The 21,977-nt window shown below is 32.8% G+C and overlaps 10 protein-coding genes and 1 non-coding gene across 11 annotated transcripts; 8 read left to right on the plus strand and 3 right to left on the minus strand. All coding sequences in view use genetic code 12, as the record gives it.

The window, feature by feature from the left end:
• Window positions 1-4,252: 4,252 nt before the first annotated feature.
• CTRG_01856 (uncharacterized protein) lies at window positions 4,253-6,148 on the plus strand (the record flags this gene model as incomplete). Its single annotated transcript, XM_002547503.1, has 1 exon — window positions 4,253-6,148. One exon carries the CDS (start codon window positions 4,253-4,255, stop codon window positions 6,146-6,148), a length of 1,896 nt encoding a protein of 631 aa, XP_002547549.1.
• A 482-nt stretch (window positions 6,149-6,630) lies between these two features.
• CTRG_06285 lies at window positions 6,631-6,717 on the minus strand. The gene has a single exon. It is a non-coding gene; the product is annotated as a tRNA-His (tRNA).
• A 240-nt stretch (window positions 6,718-6,957) lies between these two features.
• Window positions 6,958-7,977, plus strand: GTR1 (Rag GTPase; the record flags this gene model as incomplete). The annotated part of the gene is made up of 1 exon (XM_002547504.1): window positions 6,958-7,977. The coding sequence occupies one exon, from the start codon at window positions 6,958-6,960 to the stop codon at window positions 7,975-7,977; it is 1,020 nt and encodes a 339-aa protein (XP_002547550.1).
• Window positions 7,978-8,428: 451 nt separating this feature from the next.
• ERG9 (bifunctional farnesyl-diphosphate farnesyltransferase/squalene synthase) lies at window positions 8,429-9,769 on the plus strand (the record flags this gene model as incomplete). The annotated part of the gene is made up of 1 exon (XM_002547505.1): window positions 8,429-9,769. One exon carries the CDS (start codon window positions 8,429-8,431, stop codon window positions 9,767-9,769), a length of 1,341 nt encoding a protein of 446 aa, XP_002547551.1.
• Window positions 9,770-10,269: 500 nt separating this feature from the next.
• On the plus strand, window positions 10,270-11,577 carry CTRG_01859 (uncharacterized protein; the record flags this gene model as incomplete). Its single annotated transcript, XM_002547506.1, has 1 exon — window positions 10,270-11,577. The coding sequence occupies one exon, from the start codon at window positions 10,270-10,272 to the stop codon at window positions 11,575-11,577; it is 1,308 nt and encodes a 435-aa protein (XP_002547552.1).
• A 57-nt stretch (window positions 11,578-11,634) lies between these two features.
• On the minus strand, window positions 11,635-13,026 carry CTRG_01860 (uncharacterized protein; the record flags this gene model as incomplete). Its single annotated transcript, XM_002547507.1, has 1 exon — window positions 11,635-13,026. The coding sequence occupies one exon, from the start codon at window positions 13,024-13,026 to the stop codon at window positions 11,635-11,637; it is 1,392 nt and encodes a 463-aa protein (XP_002547553.1).
• A 287-nt stretch (window positions 13,027-13,313) lies between these two features.
• PST2 (Pst2p) lies at window positions 13,314-13,916 on the minus strand (the record flags this gene model as incomplete). Its single annotated transcript, XM_002547508.1, has 1 exon — window positions 13,314-13,916. The coding sequence occupies one exon, from the start codon at window positions 13,914-13,916 to the stop codon at window positions 13,314-13,316; it is 603 nt and encodes a 200-aa protein (XP_002547554.1).
• Window positions 13,917-14,893: 977 nt separating this feature from the next.
• Window positions 14,894-16,537, plus strand: CTRG_01862 (uncharacterized protein; the record flags this gene model as incomplete). The annotated part of the gene is made up of 1 exon (XM_002547509.1): window positions 14,894-16,537. The coding sequence occupies one exon, from the start codon at window positions 14,894-14,896 to the stop codon at window positions 16,535-16,537; it is 1,644 nt and encodes a 547-aa protein (XP_002547555.1).
• Window positions 16,538-16,842: 305 nt separating this feature from the next.
• CTRG_01863 (uncharacterized protein) lies at window positions 16,843-17,298 on the plus strand (the record flags this gene model as incomplete). The annotated part of the gene is made up of 1 exon (XM_002547510.1): window positions 16,843-17,298. The coding sequence occupies one exon, from the start codon at window positions 16,843-16,845 to the stop codon at window positions 17,296-17,298; it is 456 nt and encodes a 151-aa protein (XP_002547556.1).
• Window positions 17,299-17,732: 434 nt separating this feature from the next.
• On the plus strand, window positions 17,733-19,547 carry CTRG_01864 (uncharacterized protein; the record flags this gene model as incomplete). The annotated part of the gene is made up of 1 exon (XM_002547511.1): window positions 17,733-19,547. The coding sequence occupies one exon, from the start codon at window positions 17,733-17,735 to the stop codon at window positions 19,545-19,547; it is 1,815 nt and encodes a 604-aa protein (XP_002547557.1).
• A 309-nt stretch (window positions 19,548-19,856) lies between these two features.
• On the plus strand, window positions 19,857-21,935 carry CTRG_01865 (uncharacterized protein; the record flags this gene model as incomplete). Its single annotated transcript, XM_002547512.1, has 1 exon — window positions 19,857-21,935. One exon carries the CDS (start codon window positions 19,857-19,859, stop codon window positions 21,933-21,935), a length of 2,079 nt encoding a protein of 692 aa, XP_002547558.1.
• Between the last annotated feature and the right edge of the window lie 42 nt (window positions 21,936-21,977).

The following is a 21,977-nucleotide window of genomic DNA, read 5'->3' on the forward strand; positions in this document are numbered from 1 at the left end:
GATAAATTCCAAAAAAAAAAAAAAAAAAAAAAAAAAAGAAAACGGAAAAATGTCTGTATTGCATACACAAATCAAGATAAAATTCCGTTTATCAAAAGAAGAGTCTCACAATTCTACACTCTTTTGAAATCAGGTACATGCATGACACTAATAAAATATGAATACTTTATGCAGAGTCATAGAAGGAGGAGCGTTATATTTTGTTATATATAATTTTCTCAGTACAATAGCTAGGTTCCTAATCGTCAACGTGGGAACTAAAAGTAACAGGGTTAGTAAAAGAAAAATAATAATTACAATATAAAAAAGGGGGAGGGAGAGAAGTAGGGAAGTAGGTTAGAAACAACAAAGGTTTTAATAACCCTAACACCCTCTATCTGAGAAAGGGATGATTTTTCATCAAATGGAATAAAGTTTAGTTAGTTCAAAAGAGGGTTAGAGTTCCAAAATATTCTTGAGTTTGGGGATATGTGAAATAAATGACATTCAATGAACTAAGCCCTTGGTGAATTTCATCGTGATCTCTTAATTTAGCATGAAACGTACACATGATGAATTGTTAGTACGAATGAATGAATGAAATAGGAAGTGAAAACCACTGATCAGGATTAATAAAAGAGATACAGAAACAGATTAACGGTACAAAGAAAAATCTGAAAATTTCATTTTCTCATTTCCTCATTTTTTGTTTTTGTTTCTTTAGTGATTTTAATCTGTATCGGATTTTAGAAAGATTCCCAAAATGCAATTCTTTGTGAACCTTTATTTTTCATGAACCACACAGACTAAAATGGGAATATTTTATTTTGAAAACAAACATGTTCTGCGTTTGTAACCATCACGATGGTGTGATTTGAAATTAGCACTCAAGAAAGTGGAAATCCAGTCCGACGTTCAGTTGGGTGGGTGGTTGAGAATTTGAACAATACTCAAAAACAATTTGCAATTGCTGCACAAAAACATTCTATTGACTATTAACAATACAAAATTCCTTCGTCGCCAATGAACAATGCTTTATAATCAGAATTATTTAATATATATGCAATACGTAGCCAAGAAGGAAGGATAATGTAGATAAAAACAAGGAGGCAACTCACATTCACCTTTCACAAACAACAGAGCTCATAATGGGAGCCCACTAATAGGACGGAAATTTAATCAGTTTTCAATTTGGGTAATGTGAATGTCTATTACCTCGACTCGCAAATTGCTGAAGTACATGTAAATGTACAAGTATAAGCAAACTCTTTCTGCTTAATTTATCGTCTTGGCGATCCTTTATTTTTTTTTTTACTTGAATAACCCAACGATTGTATTGATAAACCATTCAACTCTGTTTCATGATTCAACCTATCTGGTTAGTGCGTTACTGCTTTTGATCACTCGCAGATACAATAGCATAATCAAAAAACAATAGTCAAAGAACAATCCTTTAGTTTCCATAATGTATATATTTTTTTAATGAATTTCATGCATTTTCTAATCATATCCTATTAATTAGTTTTCTCTCTTCTCCCTTCTGGTAACTGTATCGTACGGTTTACTCTGCAAACATATTTCTTAGCTTGCATTTGGTGGAGTCAGGTTCGTGAAGCTTATATTGATTTGCTATTTTTACTTCGTACTTACTATCTAGGGGTATAGTCAATACGTACACATGCTCCCACCACTATAGATAATTGCACAAACTACGCGCACTATCTTACAGTCAATAGAATGTTCATTGTATTCTTTAAATAATAAATGTGATAAATAAAAATATCAGCAGTCAACAATAGGGGGCCATTCATGAAGTAGCAATCATGAAGAATAATACTCTTGTCACAAGAATTATTACAGATGAGAATAAAGATAAAATAGAAAAACTAGCATATTGTCCCTTAGCTTAAAGCATTGATATACAATCTAGTCTATTACAATTATTGAGCGAGGGATATCTACTACCAACTGATATCACCAGATTTTATTCGTTAATATTAGACTGCATTGAATACCGGTTCGTTCAGTGAAATAAAAGAAAAATATTTAAAACCAACTAAATTCCAAATTAAACAATGCATATTCGCACATATTAAAACCATTGATGTACCAGGTGACTAATATAAATCTAGACAGTAAGGCTTTGGAGGAGCTCATAAAACACCGAACAATTAATGATTGTATATGCATACAAACTTAATTCGCTTAATCAACTACGTACACTAATCCCAACCCCAAAACCACTGTCTACTCACTCCCTCCCAAATGAAACAATACGTACAAGAATATAATAATTCACAAGGGCTAGATCACATTTCAGATGGTCGCAAAGCTACCAGTGGAGAAATATTGAGAGATATTAGGAGGGGGGAGGGGAGGAACAAAATGCAAAACTACTGTTTATGCAACTCTGTATCTCTAGTGATAGGAGTTCGAACACTAGATTCCGATGATTAGTCGATCTGAAATTCGAAAGTTGATGATATTCAGATGAAACAAATTGAAATTAGAAATGGTAGGTTTTGGCCTTACATTAGTTTTGTCGCTGTTTCTGTTACCGTTAAAGTCATTTTAATATTAAGAATGATTACATAAATAATTCAGCACGACACTGCCGTCCTTTATCTGGAAATAGGAATACCTTCGTCGCTGATCAAGATTTTTCGTTTTTTTTTTTTTTTTGGGAGCAACAATTAGCGTAATACAGAGAGGAAATTTTGTTGGTGATTGAATCCGACTGTTGGTAATTCTTTGACCTAATACAAATCGATCTCAAACCAATTAATACGATACAATTGACTCACTTGTACCTTGATATCGTTCCACCATCTTTCTAATATCTTTTTGGAGCCTAAACGAGTGGTTATCATCACAAAGAAATGCTTTTTTTTTAGTAAGTTTGAAATTCTTATTTTTCTTTGGGGGGGGGGGGAAGAAGAGCAATGAATGATACCAAAAGTTATATTTAGATTATTCATTCAGGAGATAAATCAAAAAGGTTTTGAAATTTCCATTTCTACTGAAATATTCGATCCGAAATACCCAATCAATATATAATTTCAGCTTACAAATCAACTACTTTTATCTAACGTTACTTTTGTAATTCATTATTTCATTCTTTAATAGATTGTGAGATTGCAATTCCATTATGGATATGAACCTCAATTAACCTCACCCTGATTGCAACAATTCTAAGACTCTTCAGTGTTACTAACACTCGTAATGAGCTTCCATACATATCATTCACTAGTTGTCTAGTCATTTTGACAAGAGGTAACGTAGTATAGTTGATATCAACTGTACATAGCCATTCTGATAGTGTCTAAGATGACCAATTCTGATAAAAAATCACTCCGATTTGAAGATCTCATCTGCAATTTCTTGGCCAAAGTGTTGATGCACAAATACAGTTAGATCATACATTGTCTAAACCACAAACATATACCAACGTACTCAAAAAGCAAGTTCGGTAAGCCTTCTTTTCATTGTTTACGTCACTTTTTTGTGTTCAAAAGTGGTGAAAGGGGGAGAGGAGGTGAAATATGATAGGCAGAAAGAATAGGAAGAGACAGAAAATTATTGTAACCATTGCGTTGATTATAGACAAGATGTCGTTGCTCCAAACTCGTGGAGACAGGAAAATCCTTTTTTTTGTTCTAATTTTCAGTTCAATCGTCCTGGTGTGGGGGTTATGTACTCTCAATCAACGCTAATCTTATATTCATCAAATGTAGGTATACTTGAATTCATTTCTATCGAACCATATATATACTGTCGCGATCCTCCTTTAAATATGTATGTTATTTTGGTAATTCTCCGAATCTTTCCTGTCTGCAGTACGATCCAAAAACATGCAAATATGAATTAAATCTGGAATTCTCAAATCTGGGATTTTGACTGGTTTTGTACTTGTTGATTGTTGTGTTTGTATACATTTTGATTGTTTTTGCATCTGTGCAAAGTGCTAAAATGGAAAACTGCAAAAAAAAAAAAAAAGAAAAAGAAATTTATAATCAACAAAGCTACGGTATAGTCAATACCGACCTGCTTTGTACGTCATAAACAATAGTATTTTGTGATTATCACACCAAAATCATATTAATAAAAATATAAATAAAAATTTTTTTTGGTTTATCCTATCCACTCGACGGCTGGTAAAAAAAAGTATTTAAACATATGATAACCCCTGTATATTTTCATTTGTTCTATTCTCTTTTTTAACCATTGTGAACCAATTGTCAATTTTATTCACTCGCTTACTATAAGATTGAAAATGAGATTCTCAACCGTTGCTGCTTTTGCTACCACCTTATTTGCTACTTCTGCCGTAGCTAAACAAGTCGCTTGTATTGTTGATAACAAACAAGTTGATGTTGTTGACTTAGAAACTGGTACTTGTCCATTTACTGTCCCAGAAAAATACCCAGTTTCCTTCAGATTTGTTTCTCCAGAAGATTACGATGTTGAATGGTACTACACCCGTATCGACAACGAAAAATACAGCACTGATATCAGAAACGCTGGTAGAGTTATCAACGTCCCAGCCCGTTTGTTGTACGGTAGACCAGGTGCTCCATTGTTCCAAGTTCACTTGGAAAAAGAACCAGCTTCTAACTCTACTGCTGCTATCAGAAAGAGATTGATGAAGGAAGTCCCAATTGCCAAGAGAGATGAAGTTGACGACTTCATTGCTTCTATTGAAGACACTGAAGGTACCGCTGTTGAAGGTGGTGACCTTATCTTACAAGTTGAAGATGTTGTTGAATCTTCTTCTGCTGCTGGTGCCTCTACTGCTGAAGAATCTTCCACCGCTGCTTCCGGTGCTGAAGAATCTTCTGCTGCTACTTCTGGTGCTGAAGAATCTTCTGCTGTTTCCGGTGCTGAAGAATCTACTACTGGTGCTCCAGAAGTTACTGTTACCACTGAATCTGAAGTTATCATTACTGTTACTTCTTGTTCTAACGATATTTGTGTCGGTACTACCGTCCCAGGTGCTGAAACTACTGTTACTACCACTGTTTCTGGTACTACTACTATCTACACCACTTACTGCCCAGTTTCTTCTGTCGAAACTGTCGAATCTACCAAGATCATCACTGTTACTTCTTGTTCTGACAACAAATGTGAAGAAACCACCGTTGAAGCTACTCCACTCACCACTGAAACCGTTACTGAAGGTACCGTTACTGAATACGTTACTTACTGTCCACTTTCTTCTGGTGCTGAAGAAGAATCTACCAAGATCATCACTGTTACTTCTTGTTCCAACGATATCTGTGTTGCTACCACTGTCCCAGGTGTCAAGACCACTGTCTCTACCGCTGCTCCAAACGGTGAAACCACTGTCTACACTACCTACTGCCCAGAATCTTCTGTTGAAACTGTTGAATCTACCAAGATCATCACTGTTACCTCTTGTTCTGAAGATAAATGTGAAGAAACTACCGTTGAAGCTACTCCATCTACTGCTGAAACTGTTGTTGAAGGTACTACTACTGAATACGTCACCTACTGTCCAGTTACTTCTGGTGCTGAAGGTGCTGAAGAAGAATCTACCAAGATCGTCACTGTTACTTCTTGTTCCAACGACGTCTGTGTCGCTACTACCGTCCCAGCTGTCAAGACCACTGTCTCTACTGCTGCTCCAGGTGGTGAAACTACTGTCTACACTACTTACTGCCCAGAATCTTCTGTTGAAACTGTTGAATCTACCAAGATCATCACTCAAGTTGTTTGTAGCGAAGACAAATGTCACGAAACCACCGTTGAAGCTACTCCATCTACTACTTCTGGTACTGTTGCTGGTGAAACCGAAGTTACCGAGTACGTTACTTACTGCCCAGTTACTACTGCTCCAGGTGAAACTGTTGCTACCGAAGTTGTTACTTCTGAAGGTTCCGTCTACGTTCCAGAAACTGTTGAAGTTACCTCTGAAGGTTCTACTTACGAAACCGTTGTTTACAAGACCGTTTCTAAAGCTACTGAAGGTACTACTGAAGCTGCTGAAACTCCAGCTGGTCCAACCACTGTTACCACTGCTTCTGCTTCTGGTTCCGCTGTTGCTTCTGGTTCAGAAACCGGTGTTATCTCCACTTACGAAGGTTCCGCTGCCGTCAACGGTGCTTCTTTCTTAGCTTTGGCTATGATCCCATTGGCTTACTTCTTCTAAGCCTATTAATATTAATGGTTTAACTATAATATTATTCATTTTTTTCAATTTCTTGTGGTAATAATTATTTGCATTTTCGATTTTTGCTTGAATATTCTAATTTTTTTCTTATTTTCGGTGATTTTTAATAGAGGTTATTTCTATTAGGTTATTAATCTTTTCATTTAATATTGATTTTTCCCTGGTCAGTTATTTCAATGACCATATTTCGGATACCAGGTATGGTATGATTTCGGTTGTACAATTTTATATAGATTGCATTTTTTTCTGTAATATATTGCTTTATTTAAACGCATATTAATTTAAAATTAACATTGTAGAAATTTTAGTTTCTGAATGCATTTGACGAACAATAATGTAGGTGATTAAAAGATGGCTGGTGTAGATTAAAGAGAAAAAAAAATTAGAGACAATGGTTTAAATTTGCAATTGGTGCAAAAAAAAATCTACCTTGTTTAAAGAGAATACAAACAAAAAAGAAATGCCATCACCAGAAATCGAACCTGGGTCTAGTCGGATTTGTTGCGTTTTTCCACAACGACTCGTACTGACCACTATACTATGATGGCTGGTTACTTGTTGTATTCAACCAACAGGGGAACCTCACGATGATAATCACACGTATAACTAAGTAAAATGAAAGACCAACTTAATCTAGGGAGAGATTTCATATTTTCGTTTGGAAGAAGGAGCAAAGAAAAAAAAAAAATAAAAATAAAACAAGTAACAGATAAATAACAAGAACGCCCCTTATCATTAGATTCAATCCATTAAGCATCCACTACTAAATTTAGAATAACACGTTTATTATGTCATCGTCTACAACTTCAAGGAAGAAATTATTACTAATGGGACGTTCTGGTTCCGGTAAATCCTCGATGAGGTCAATTATATTTTCCAATTATTCAGCATTAGATACAAGAAGATTGGGCGCTACTATTGATGTGGAATTACTGCATTTGAGATTCTTGGGTAATATGACATTGAATTTATGGGATTGTGGAGGTCAAACGGTATTTATGGATAATTATTTTACATCTCAAAAAGATCATATATTTAAAATGGTTCAGGTTTTGATTCATGTTTTTGACGTTGAAAGTAAACTGATAAATAAAGATATCGAGATATTCATCAAATCATTGACTAATTTACAACAATACCTGCCAGGAGCAAAAGTTTTTGTATTACTACACAAGATGGATTTGGTGCAGATTGATAAGCGTCAAGAATTGTTTCAAATTATGATGGAGAAATTACAAAAAATATCTAATCCTTATCATTTTAAATTGATTGGATTCCCCACATCTATTTGGGATGAAAGTTTATATAAAGCTTGGTCACAAATAGTTTGCTCATTAATTCCTAATATCAACTTGTTTAATAATAACTTGATTAAATTCAATTCTATTCTTGATGCTGAAGAAATCATCTTGTTTGAAAAGACAACATTTTTGGTCATCTCTTCAACAGCATCAATAAAAAGTCAACAGAAACAAATTGAAAATGGACTGGAGAACCACATGAAAGAGCCAGAATCAGAATTAGAAGAATTGGATCCTAAAAGATTTGAAAAAATTTCCAATATAATCAAAACATATAAACAATCAATAACCAAATTGAGGACCAATTTTAAGAATTTAATCATTAGAGGCAGTGATGGTACCAATTTCTACATTGATATAATCACTGACAACATGTTTATCATGATTGTATTAAAAGACAACAAAGAGGGAAACAGATCAATTCAACAACAACATGAAGAGTTATTAATTTTAGACAACATAAAAGCTGCCAGGAAATGGTTTGAAAAGATTGAGAATAATGAATAGTTCAATAGAGAAATGAGCATCTTCGCTTTGGTTTATTGAAAAGTAAATGTACCTTTTTGTGATAGAGTCTTAGTTTCATCTGAAACTGTCGTTATCATTCTATAGTTGCTGACGTTGTAAAATAGCATTATCCTCTTCGTCGTCGTATAGAATACGCTTATTTTTTTTAAAGGTGTGTCTCGTTTAAATCGGCGATCGTTTTCTTGTCACCTTCTTCTTCTCTTCTGTTTCTCTGCTCGTGGTGTGCGGTCGACGACGCAGAGAGTAACCTCACCTGTTATGTCGGGCCACCACCCGCAAAGTTTCTACTACCACGTTCGTATTCTCAAGAGAGAAAAATTTTCGTTTATTTTTTTGGTTGCCTAAAAAAAAAAAAGACAGTTAAACGTTACCAAACAAACCTCTTCTCTTCTTCTTTCTTTATTTACTATCTGGACTTTGATTACTTACCATGGGTAAATTATTTCAATTGTTAGCTCATCCAACTGAATTTGTTGCTGCCGTAAAGATATTGGGATTCAGACAAACTTTACATCCACAGAAAATAGACCCAAATGATACTGACTTGATAAGATGTTATGAATTGTTAAAATTAACTTCAAGATCATTCGCTGCTGTTATTAAAGAATTACATCCTGATTTGCGTGATGCTATCATGATTTTCTACCTTGTTTTGAGAGCATTGGATACTATTGAAGATGATATGTCTATTAAACCAGCAGTCAAAGTTCCATTATTGAGATCATTTGATGATAAATTAGATACTGAAGATTGGACATTTGATGGAAATGGTCCAAATGAAAAGGATAGAGCTGTTTTGGTTGAATTTGACAAGATTTTACGTGTATATCACAGATTTAAACCAGAATACCAAGCTATCATCAAAGACATCACCAAGAAAATGGGTAATGGTATGGCCGATTATATCTTGGATGAAAATTTCAATGTCAACGGTGTTGTTACTGTTAAGGACTATGATTTGTACTGTCATTATGTTGCTGGTTTAGTTGGTGAAGGATTAACTGAATTTTTGGTTTTAGTTAAATTTGGTGATCAATCTTTAAGCGCAAACAATTTTGAAAAAGCTGAATCCATGGGATTATTCTTACAAAAAACCAATATTATCAGAGATTATCATGAGGATTTGGAAGATGGAAGAAGCTTCTGGCCAAAAGAAATATGGGGTAAATATACTGATAAATTGCCAGCTTTCCACAATGACCCAGCAAAAGAATTTGATGGTGTGAGCTGTATTAATGAATTGGTTTTAAATGCATTAAATCATGTCACTGATTGTCTTGAATATTTGTCTTTGGTTAAAGACCCATCTAGTTTCTCATTCTGTGCTATTCCACAAGTAATGGCCGTTGCCACTTTAGCTGAAGTTTACAATAATCCAAAAGTTTTACATGGAGTTGTTAAAATCAGAAAGGGAACCACTTGTAAATTGATTTTACAAAGTAGAACTTTCCCAGGAGTTGTTGAAATCTTTAAACATTACATTCAAGTCATCAACCATAAGTCACACCCAAGGGATCCAAACTATTTGAAGATTGGTATTAAATGTGGTCAAATTGAACAATGCTGTGAAATGTTGTATCCAAACAAGGATGCTTTACCATCAACTATGACCACTGTTCCGGAAAATAAATATTCCAAAACTATTGCTGCTAGAGAAAAAGTTGACAACTCTATACAGAGAATTATTGAACAAGAAGACTTCAACTTTAATGTTGTATTCTTTAGTATCAGTGTATTAATTGCTGGTTTGATTTACTTCATCCGTAATTGATTTATTTTTTTTTTTAAACAAAGAGGAGTAAGACAAAGAGAGTATGTCCATGTTGAGTTTATAGTTTTTTCTTTTTTTTTTTTTTTTTTCTTTTTTAATTTTGTAAATTAAGTTTATATATGCTTTATTTGATGAAAACTATTCAATTTTATTGGTCTCAAAGTACTTTTAAAATTAAGCTTTAGCTCTTGGTAATCCACTATCCAAAACGAATTGTTGATTCCCTTGGCTTAAGCTATCCTTGCGCTTTGAAGAATACTGAATCAAATGGTAGCATTCGGGCTGTGTTCAAAAGAAAAAGAAAATTATATCTCCGAGTACCGTGACTTTTTTTTTTCTCACTCTCGGTCCCCCATGGTTGTTCATTGTAATTAATCAACGGTTATAACTTCGCCCCGTATGCCGATTTCAAAAATACCCTTTCGAGTTTATTTATACCTATTTGATTGCCCATATTTGTACAACACTCAATTATTCCTCGTCATTACTAGTGTATCATCATGTCAGATATAGCAGCAACACCACCACCACTTCCTGAAGCAAGTGGTTCTTTATCAACAGCAAATACCCCGCAAGATTCAGTGCAATTCCCACTTAAGTTAATAAATTGGAAATTAGATTCAAATCATGATTTATTATCAACACCTATTTTATTACAAGAGAAGAACGGCCCTTGTCCTTTAATTGCTTTATGCAATACATTATTATTAAACCATGATATGCAAACAAATAACAAATCTGTCCTGGATGAAGATCCAACTTATTTTGCTAATAATCAAGAACGATCAAAGGAAATTTCGATGGATAATTTTAAATCAAAATTAATTAATAAGTATCATAATCAAGGTAAAATTAATTTAGATGAAGTCTTACAATATATTGCTGATTTATTATTGGTTTATATTGAAGGTATCGAAGATCGATTTAAATTCACCATTGATGAATTCTTATCAAATTTACCAAAATTACACACCGGTTTAAATGTTAATCCTATTTTATATTCAAGTGAATTCCAACAGGATTTGGGTACGGAACTATTTGATATTTTTGAATTGAAATTTAAACATGGTTGGGTCGTTGATTCTACTAATCATGAGCCAACTTTATGGAATGATGCAGAGTATAACACCTTAGTTGAATTGATTAATTCATTGGAGAATTTTGATAAGATTCAAGATTATTTATTACATGATGATGATGACGATGATCCACAAATTCATCAAAATAAAGAATTTCTTTCTAAATGGTTAAGTTTAAATCAAACTCAATTGACTCAACAAGGTATTGCTGAATTGAATGATAAGTTAGATACCAATGAATTTATTGTATTTTTCAGAAATAATCATTTCAACACATTATTTAAAAAATCAGAAAATGAGTTTTATTTATTATTAACTGATTCATCATTTGTTGGATCTAGTCATACTAGCAATAAATCATCACAAATTATTTGGCAATCTTTAAATAGTGTGTCTGGAAATGATGATTTATTTTTCACTGGTGATTTCAACCCCGTATTGGATATTGATCAAGATTTACCAAATTTTGCTCCAGATACAGGTAACAGTGATTATTTGTTGTTGAAGCAGTTACAAGAAGAGGAGGATCAGAAATTAGCTGCTGGATTACAAAAAAGATACGACAAGAGAAAACCCAGCAACAATACCAAAAACGATTCTAATAATACAGCACCTCCATCAAAGTCCAGTTCGTCAAGGACTAATCCTGGAACTCATAAGCTTAAAGAACTGACTGATATTAAAACAGATACTACCCAGAAAAAGAAGAAACATTGTATTATTACATAGACATGATTTATTATTATTTAATATTATACATTTTTTTTAATCACAAGTAATGCCCCATTATTCATGGTTGTCACCATTTTCAACACTACTTTCTTTTTCATCTGTAACAGCTTGTGTATGTAACTGAGAAGGTTCTTGGTTGTCTTCCCCGTGTTCATCATCGTCATCATCGTCGTCTTCTTCTTCTTCATCTTCTCCTTCATATTCCATAGGATCATATTCAGATCTGATTGTATCCATTTTCTTCAATTCATTTGTTGTTGGTTCTCTTAATTTGAAATTTATTCCATCAAATGTTTGTTCTTTAATATATTTATTAATTTCGGAATTAGTTGAAGCTCTGTGTTTCTTCAAATCAATCTTACCATTAATTGGATAATAATATGCAATTTTTCTCTTTTTAATGGATTTACCATTCAATTGTTCTGAATTATCCTCATCAACAGGAACAAATTTAATTGCCAATTCTTCATTCTCTTGTTTAAATTCTTGGAAACTCATGTCATAGTTTTTCTTATATTTAAATTTAAATTCTTCAATAACTTCTTCTTCTTCATCTAATAAATTTATAGGTTGTTCTCTTTTAGTAGAATGTAATTTTTCATACAAGTTCTTAATTTGTTCTTCATCTTCAATTTTAAACATTGAAACCCATTCACCATCATCGGATTTAATTGGTCTGAAAAGTGAACTTTCTAAAGCTTTATTAATTATTTCTTTATTAGATTTATTTCTATCTTGTTGTTGTTTTAATTCTCTTTCAATAGATGCACTTCCAATGAATTTTAAATTGAAAAATTTATTATCCATCATCGAAGTATCTGGTAATAATGGCCAAGCACCAACTGCTTTCAAATGTCTCTTTCTTGGATGTTTCAATTTACTTAAATCATTTAAGGATTCATTAGCAACAGTGAAACCTTCTTCAACTTTAAGTAATTGAGATGATGCATCAAAATGTTCATCTTTTGATAATCTTTCTTTATTTTTAACTTCTTCATTAGCAGTACTTAACCCACTTGATCCTTTAGATAATGGACGTTCAGAAATATATTCAGTTCTTCTTAAAAATGAAACTCCAGGTTCGTTTTTAGAAATTCTTCCAATACCTGCATCTCTTAATAGTATACGATCCTTTGGATGTAATTGATCATATTTTAATTTTCCAATCGCTTCGATTTTTTCTTCAGATAAAAATCCATGGTTATTTATTAAATTTAAATTTAATCCAAGTTGATCATCTATCCTTTCCATTAAGTTTTGAAAATTTTCTTTACGAAATAATGATGCCATTAAATATTCACCTTCCTGTTTTGTTGATATTGGGTCAGTGGTATTATATGCAATAAATTTTGGATTCAATGGTGGAGGTGGTAAGTTATTTGTATAACGAACTTTAGCAATGTAATCTTGTTTCATTGACTTCTGAGGTTTATTTGACGACGACATGATTTCCCTTTGTCTTTTCTTTGTTTGTTGAATTGCTTGTGGTTCGGATTTTGTCAATGAAAATTTGATGTTTTTGTTGAAAGTCGTTACGCTCACAAATTTTTTTTTTTTTGGTTTGGTTTGGTTTGGTTTGGTTTGGTTTGGTTTGGTTTGGTTTCAATTGATGAAAAACGGTTTCCACACGACTGTCAAATTGGGGACATCCAATATGTATTATTGTTGCTAATGAATCAAAGAATACAAATAAGTAAATAAATAATCTACACCTACATCTACATGTATGATAATTACCAGGTTTTGGTAATCAGTTTATAGAAATCATGACCTTGTTGTTCAGCAATAGCCTTTTCCAAGTCAGTAACTTTTCTGGAACCATCAGAACCAGCAAATGTACCAGCACCCCATGGAGAACCACCATGAATTTCATCAAAGGTGGTAAGACCAGGATGTCCATAACCAAATGGAACATAAATAATACCATGATGTGCTAAAGTACTCAAAGTATTAATGGCAGTAGTTTCTTGACCACCACCTAAAGTACCAGTAGAAACAAAAACACCAGCATATTTTCCTCTTAATGCTTGTTTAGCCCATAATCCACCAGTTCCATCAATAAAACTTTTCCATTGAGCTGGGAAATTACCAAATCTAGTAGGAACTCCAAATAAGAAAGCATCATACTCTGTCAAAATTTTAGTTTCAGCAATTGGGATATCTGGTTTTTCTGGAGCTTTAACTAATTTTAAAATTTCTGGAGTCAAAGTTTCTGGAACTTGAAAAATATCAGCTTGACCACCTGCTTTTAAAACACCTGCTCTTTGAGCTACACCCAATTCATAGATATGGTGATAAAGGGAGTAGAGTATAATTGCTGTTCTTGGTGGAGCCATTGTTATATTTGAATAGTTATAAGTATAAAGAAAAAAAAATTGATATTGTAAAAAAAAAGGGGATAACTAAAGAAGAATTGAATTCTTTAGAAGGCGGGAAATCACCTTAGTTTTATATAATAAATACCAACCGGAAATCGTCCATTTTCGATGGTTTGATGAACTATGGGAAATATTTTGGAAATAGCAAACTTAATCCATATTGCATGCGTTGTTCAAATGAATTTTGCTCCTTCTTTTTTTTTTTTGTTTGGGTTTGGAACACAATTGTGGTGTTTCACTTTATGTAATTATTTGTCAAGTTGGTAGTATGCATGCTGTGGATGTAAAAAAAAAAAGAAGACAAAAGGGTACCTCATAGACCCCTATTGTAGGAGCAGGTAGCAGATACAAATCATCAAGGACGCTCATCGTTTATAAACGGTCAATCAAACTGTGGAGTTGGCTTGGATTTTCTACCATATTTTATATTTCCGGGTGGTCGGAAATATATGCACGGAATTACCTCTTCTAGTAATATCAATTTAGAAAATGGCATACCTTTTTGACATCACAATAACGGTTTGAGATATGTAACCGTATAATGACGTATCTAAAATGAGTCTTAAGGGTCGATTATCTGGCAACTGGTGTGTTGTGAATGAAAATTGTATAACTGTTATGTTGACTTACCCACAAAAGTATGCATCGTGTGTATTCAACAAGCACAACTATGGTACAATAGTAAGATTGCAACCGTTTTATTTTAGTTAGAATCTTCAAATGGTTACATTTTGTTTATAATTATAATTCTATTATAATCTTCTTTTCCATTAAGAATCTTTAACTGAATGAATATTACAGAATCATACATAATGTTGCAGAAAATTGCATCAAACATCGTATTTGACAATGGATGTCATTTTTGAAAGTATCTTATAATGCCCATGATGTTCATAAATCTTAAATTAATGAACTAGTTCTGAGATCAAGTCCTCATGAAGATTCATACTATTTTACGATTTATATTGTTAACTTTATCATCAATATTAGCAAATCAATTCAAAATCAAGACTGATATTGAAGGTACTGAATACTTTTTCAAAGTTGATGGTCAACTCAAATTGCAAGCTCATAAAGGAGATTTGTTTCAATTAACACAGGATTCATTGTTAGAATTAGTAAGTCAACTGGGATATGCTATTTCTTATGGAGTTGATGATCCTAGATTACAAGGTTTTCCTGTTCAAGAAACTAAAGACAATAATATTTCTTGGAGTATAGATGATGGATTATTGTCCTATTCTGAAGAATTATATGCCTGTGGTACTTCGCCTCCATATGTTGTTTCGATCCAAGATGATGTTTCATGTTTTCCTATCAATGATTTACAAATTGTTATGAATGAGAATATAGTAGCATTATCAACAATAATAAATTCTAATAAATTAGATAGTAGCGAGAGCAATGCAATATTTAATGAATACTACATTCCCTCAAATTATATTGAAGAGGATAACTTTAAAGATGAGGATATTGATGATAATGTAATCAAAATCACTAATGGCATTAGTTTAATAGAAAATAAGCTTGTATTTGAAAGTGCAGTAACCAATACTCCAATTTGTGTTGACAAAGATGAAAATTCAGTCATTATTGAACGTGATTCATCAGAACAGATCATGATCCAAACTGCTATTCCATTCCGTAAAATTGATTCAGAAAAACCAATCAAAGTAACTTATCATAGTTCATTTCTTGATCTTGGGTTCGGTACTGATGGAACATATATCACTATTGCTGGTGAAACAATTGCATTGTTTACAATTAGTGATGGTTATTTACAAGTTGGTGATGATAGATGGATTAGAATAATACAGATAGATGATGAAGAGACGACTATACCAGAGCAAGGACAAATGATACTTGTTGGGACAAAAGATGAAGCGACTTCCGGTTGGAGTTTGACGGATGATAAATTTGCTTTGAATAATGAACTAGTGGAGTTTTCATCATGCTTTAATGCTGAAGGAAAGTCGATCGTTTATGCCTCACAAGATAAATGCAGTAAACTTGACAATATCACCTTGCAAAACTATGTTGCAAAGGAAGAAACAGTATTAGTGGAAGAAAAACCCGATACCATTGATAAATCAGTTTCTTCTTTTAAGCAAGAAGATATATTCATTGAATTAGAGTCCTCTCCTATCATAGAAGCTATAAATGCCTCCAAGGTTCTTAGTTTCATCACAACAGAGTTTGAGTTTCACAATTTAATCTCTGTTATTAATGATACGATAGAGGAGAAAGTCACATCAATTTACCCCTTTGATTGTGATAGTCTGACTAACTGCAGTGTTGTTAATGTAAGAGCATTTGAAATGATTCTGACCACCATAGCTGAGGAAACCATGTGTGAAGAATACATTACTGAGGTAGAAATTAACACAAAATTTTTAACCCACAAGTGTACAACCAAAACTGTAAATTCGGTTGAGTCAACAGCTACCAATCTAGCCGTCGAATATCCAACAGCAGTTCCCGCTGCTAATGAAGGTAATTCAATCAAATTTGGTTCTTTTGGTACTTTCATTTGTGTGATATTGTCTATAATTCCTGTGGTTATAACTCTCTGTGTTTAATGACTAGTTTTTTAGCTATATACCATGCTGAAGTAAACCTTTATAGCTTTTGGATAGTATACACCAAAGTATATATAATGTTTTCTAAGAGATTTGCTACGGTTTTATATAGTCGTGTCTTTACCAACAGAATTGTCTCTTTTTTTTAGTTCACCCAATAACAGCGAGAGAAATTTTGCTTAACCATTTTTTTTTCTTCTCCTTGTTCTTCTCATACAAAATCCAAACAAAAGTTAACAACTACAATTCAACTTCTTCCACCAATCATTATCTATTCATAATCATACATATATATCATAATCACGATGTTGAGAATAACTAGACTTTCAGCTAGACCACTTTCATTTTTGCGTTTGAATTCAACTTTAGCTAGACCAGAAGCTTCACAATTAAATGTCAAAGATTTGAAAAATAATGAATATGTTCAACAAGCACCAAACAGAAACGTAACATGGTCTCCATCTCAAGAAGAAAGAATAGAAGTTGTCAATAAATTTCCACATAGATTTGTTCAAAGAGATTTGGAACAACAACCAAGACCATATGCTGCTATAGATTTAATTGCTAAAGAACCAATAAGATACTTAACTCATGAAGAAGGTAATATTGCTGTTTGTGATGGTAATAGAGGAAGCACTTTACAAGGTCATCCTAAAGTTTTCATCAATTTGGATCAACCAAAAGCAGCTACCTGTGGTTACTGCGGTTTAAGATATGCTAAAGAAGAATTCAAAGAAGCCATTGAAGCTGGTGAAGCTTAAAGAAGCACATAATTTATTGTATATTAATGATAATAATAATAAAAAAAAAGATATAAAAAGGTGATTTATTTCATACTTGATTTATACGATTTCCGATAATCGGGTTCTTTCATGTGACTGTGTATACGTGCAAAAGTCATGGAGTTTATGTCCGATTTGCATTTTTCTCTTGTTCCATAATCTCGCCCCGAGCTGGGTCGAGTCAATTTTTTTTTTACGTGCGCCGTTTCTCCGTGGTAATAATTTCCCTTCTCGGCGCCTGGACTACAAAAGATAAGACCCGTAACGTTGAATTGCGTCGACCCCACCACCAGGACTCCCCACAAAAAAATATTTCTTAGAATTAGTGTTCTTTTTTTTTTTCAAATCATTTGTCATTCCTATTTCTTCCAAACATTGATCAACACTTATTGGTAAGAAAGATTTTAGTAGCAATGGAGAATGAAAGTATTTGGCATCTGATATGGAAAGGTATATGGTATTCACGACAACATTTAATCCATAGTTATCTAATAATTCCCATTGGTATAATCATCCTATTAATCATCTTATATGGTCTTAATATTTTATTGGCAGATATTGCTAAAATCAAATTCCCAAGTTCGGTTTTGGGGTTATTGATAAATTTGGTGTTTTTATGTGTTTTAAGCGTACTTAGTGAATTAAGAGGAGATTCTAAATTCATAAAACGTTTAAATAATGGATCATCATGGATATTGACGAACTATTTGCGATTGATTAAACCATCTATGAATTTTACATTGAAATGGATTAATGTTTTCTTCATTCCCTCGTTTGTTATTTTACCTTTATCTGAACCAATTTCATTTATTGAATGTTTGAAAATCGCTGGTGTGTTTGTGGTTGGATTGGCTGCTTTGATATTGGCAGATGTTGGAATGATTAGAGTGTTTAAATTGGTACTTGAAAAGTTTGGATACAAAGAAGAGAAAATCCATTCTGATGAAGAAGATGAAATTGAAATGGAGATTATTCAAAGTAGTGCAAGAACATTCACTAGTATGAGGGATGATATTACTACAATTGATCTTGATAGTTTACAACCTAATAGAAGTAATCGAGAAGTTACACCACCAAGGGCCATCAATGAAAACCCATTTGATGACACAACTAGTTCAAATTTACCAGAGCCTGAACCAATTTATCATAAGCCACACCATGTGGATACATATCCAAGAACTCATCGACTACCACCAGCTCAACAACAACAACAGGGAAGTGATCTGAGTCAAGAACAAGAAAGTATCGCTGTTGAACAACAAGAAGAATTACAAGAATTATCCCCTATAACAGTATTTATTACCAATTATATTGATTGGGTTTTATACTTTGTTTTATTTATTATTTCATTACCATTGTACTATGTCTCATCCATTCATACATATCTACCTTATCATTTAAGCATCACTGTGTTATCTTATTATGTTGCATTATTAATTCCACAGAAATACCCCGTCACAAAAAAATTTGCCCATCCGATAATCATATCAACTGGAATCATTTTATTTATTTGTTTTATTGGATCATTGATTTATCACCACCATCCAGATGGGTTTTTACAAGATTTGAAATTTTACAAAACTGGTAAAAATTATTTAAATTTATTTAGTGGAATGACTTTAAATAATAATGGCAAATCAGATACTGTTCCAACCAAAGACCCAACATCAACTCCACAATGGCCTGGATGTGGTGATTTTTTGTCTTCTCTTATGGATATAAGTATTGTCAGTTTATCACTTCCAATGTTCAGTTATCGTAGAGATTTCATTAATAATTTCCACATATTAGCTCCTACAATATTAGCAAGTATTGGATTGACATTTTTCATTTATCCAATAGTTTGTCATTCTATTGGAATCGAAGCAGGTAGATCAATTGGTTTTATTGGACGTTCAGTTACGTTAGCATTGGGTACTCCCTTAATTCAAGCATTAGGTGGATCAGTATCATTAATGGCAGTTTGTACCATATTATCAGGAATTTTGGGAGTTTTAATTAACGAACCATTATTTAAATTATTGCGAGTTGATAAGCAAGATTATGTTACTAGAGGAGTAACACTTGGTATTAATTGTGGTGCTATCGCCACAGCTCATTTATTAAATGTTGATCCAAGAGCTGCCTCAATGTCCAGTTTAAGTTTCTCTGTCTTTGGTACCGTTATGGTTATCATGGCCAGTATCAATGCTGTAAGAGAATTGGTTCGTTCTTGGGTAGGATTATAAGTAGTTAGACCTAGAATGTATTATTTATTAGAAGATGAATAATTTGTAAATTGGTGATGATAGTGTATTCTCAGATATCAATCACATGATTTTACAACACGTGGCTTTCGTGTATGAGGGTTCAATTATTAATCAATTATCAAGTTTCACATTCCCCGTTGTTGCTAAGTTTGCAAAAGACAACAACATTCAAAAAAAAAAGCAGAAAAAAATAAAATAGACACACGTATTTAATTTCAAAAGTTCAACGTGTCGGCAACCAACTCTTTTACCAATTGGGTTGTGTTTATTTATGACTAGACGAAAGAGATGACGGGTTTGGGATTAACTGATTTGCCTAATGAATTGCTAGCACTTATCTTCACTTTTGTACCCAATACACAGTTGTACAAATTGAAGGATATCCCTGAATTACGCGGTCCCGCGTTGCAATCTATGTATACTAATATTGTTATTACTGAAGTGATAAATAGTTCTGGAATAGTTAAAAAATTCATGTATCGTCCTGGAATTATCGATATGAGACACGAGAGCATGTATGGTGTAATTAAAGATAATTGTGTTGAAGTACAAGATGTATTACATTTAGAGAAGTTGGTAAAGGAAATTCCAGAAGCAAGAATAAAGAGAATTCTGTTAAAACTGAGAGAAATGCTCCATAGATTATTGGCTTTAAAGCTACAAATTATAGAGTATGGCAATGTTCGATTGTCAGTCACATTGAAGGATTCAGATTTTAACTATTTGGAAGGTCTTTCTGAAAAGAAACTAGAAGAATTTACAAAAAATATTCATTCAGTAAAAGGTCTTACTAGGATGTCTCCTAATATACTTAAAGTGATTGCAAATTGTGACTCTATTGTGGGCACGTTGTCTTCAGTAGAGAGAGCGACATTTCACGACCATGATTTTCCCCGATTACGCAAGTTGGAATTAACAAAATATAGTAATAGTCTTACTTTAGATGAATTAAAATTAATCCCAAGTCAATTATTGAAATTCTGTGGTCGCATTAAAATACCGCCTAACAATGAAGATAAAACCAATATCAAACTCTGTTTACCACCAAATTTGCAATGGTTAAGTATTGTGTTTGAAAGGGCTGCACCTCGCCTGCTCTTGGATAGAAGTGCATCATTTGAACATTTGCAGCACTTACAGTATATTAAGGTACGAAATGCACTAGCTTTAAGTTGTATTTTTCCCCAGAGTATTCGTGAAATTGATTCAGATGCAAGAACTGTTTTGCAAGATCTCAGGTTAAATTGTCCAAAAATACGGAAACTTGATCTTTCTCCGGTTGCATCTCAAATGATTGTGAAGGAAGACCTTATATTTTCGGATAGGATTGAAGACTTGTCATTGAGTAACAAATATTTTAGAGACCAGGATAGTACTAGCATTAATATCGATGAATTTAAACGACGAAAGATTCTTGAACCAAAAGTTATGTTTGGGGAATCAATAAAATTATTGAAAATAGGCACATGCAACGATAGGCTGGTTCCCGTTTCTTTAAATTTCAATAGTATGAAACTACCTAAATTAGAATATTTTGAGGGTAGAGCACTTTCAAGTTTAAATTTCATTGGAAATATTCCTCGATCGCTTAAAAAAGTTACTTTAACTATTGAAAAATATGATTGCAAAATTTTGCAACAATTGGATGTAGTGGAGGAATTGGAATTTGCTAATTGCTTTGCGTTGGAGAATGAAAATAAATTTGATGTGTCAAATAATTTAAAGGTGTTATCAATAATATCTTGTGGACTTAGTAGAATCAACGTTACGGGGGGAAGACTTAAGAAATTGGATATATCAAAAAATAATATAACGATAATTGACCAGGATACATTGATTGTACCGTCTGGTTTAGAGGAATTGATTATGTATGGAAATCGTGTTACAGAGATCAAACCAAATGTTAAATGGCCCAGCAATTTACAAATTTTAGATTTAAATCAGAATATCTTAGAACAAGCCAATAATTTTCCATATACTTTAAAAAAATTATCATTATATTGTAATTACATTCAAGATTCATTTGACTGGTCTTTATTTCCTGAAGAATTAGAGTATTTGAATTTAGCACGTAATAATTTAAAATCGAATAAGTTGCATTCATTGAATTTTCAAAATTTCCGTCGATTACGAGAAATTGATTTATCAGATAATCTACTTATTTCAATCAAGCCAACAATATTTCCAAGTGGAAATCTTGAGTTTTTAAATTTACGACATAATAGGATTAAAAAAATCACTGGGAATTTTAAAGGCTTTGAAAAACTTAAAGAGATTGATTTGAGAGATAATAAATTAGAACCAAAATTCAGAATTCGTAGTAATTTAGAAAGATTGAAACATCCAATTACTGATATATTTATATAGTTGTTTATTTCTTAGGAGAATCGATGCTTCATGTATTGAATA

Source organism: Candida tropicalis (assembly GCF_000006335.3).
Source record: "Candida tropicalis MYA-3404 genomic scaffold supercont3.2, whole genome shotgun sequence".
NCBI classification, from domain to species: Eukaryota; Fungi; Ascomycota; class Pichiomycetes; order Serinales; family Debaryomycetaceae; genus Candida; species Candida tropicalis.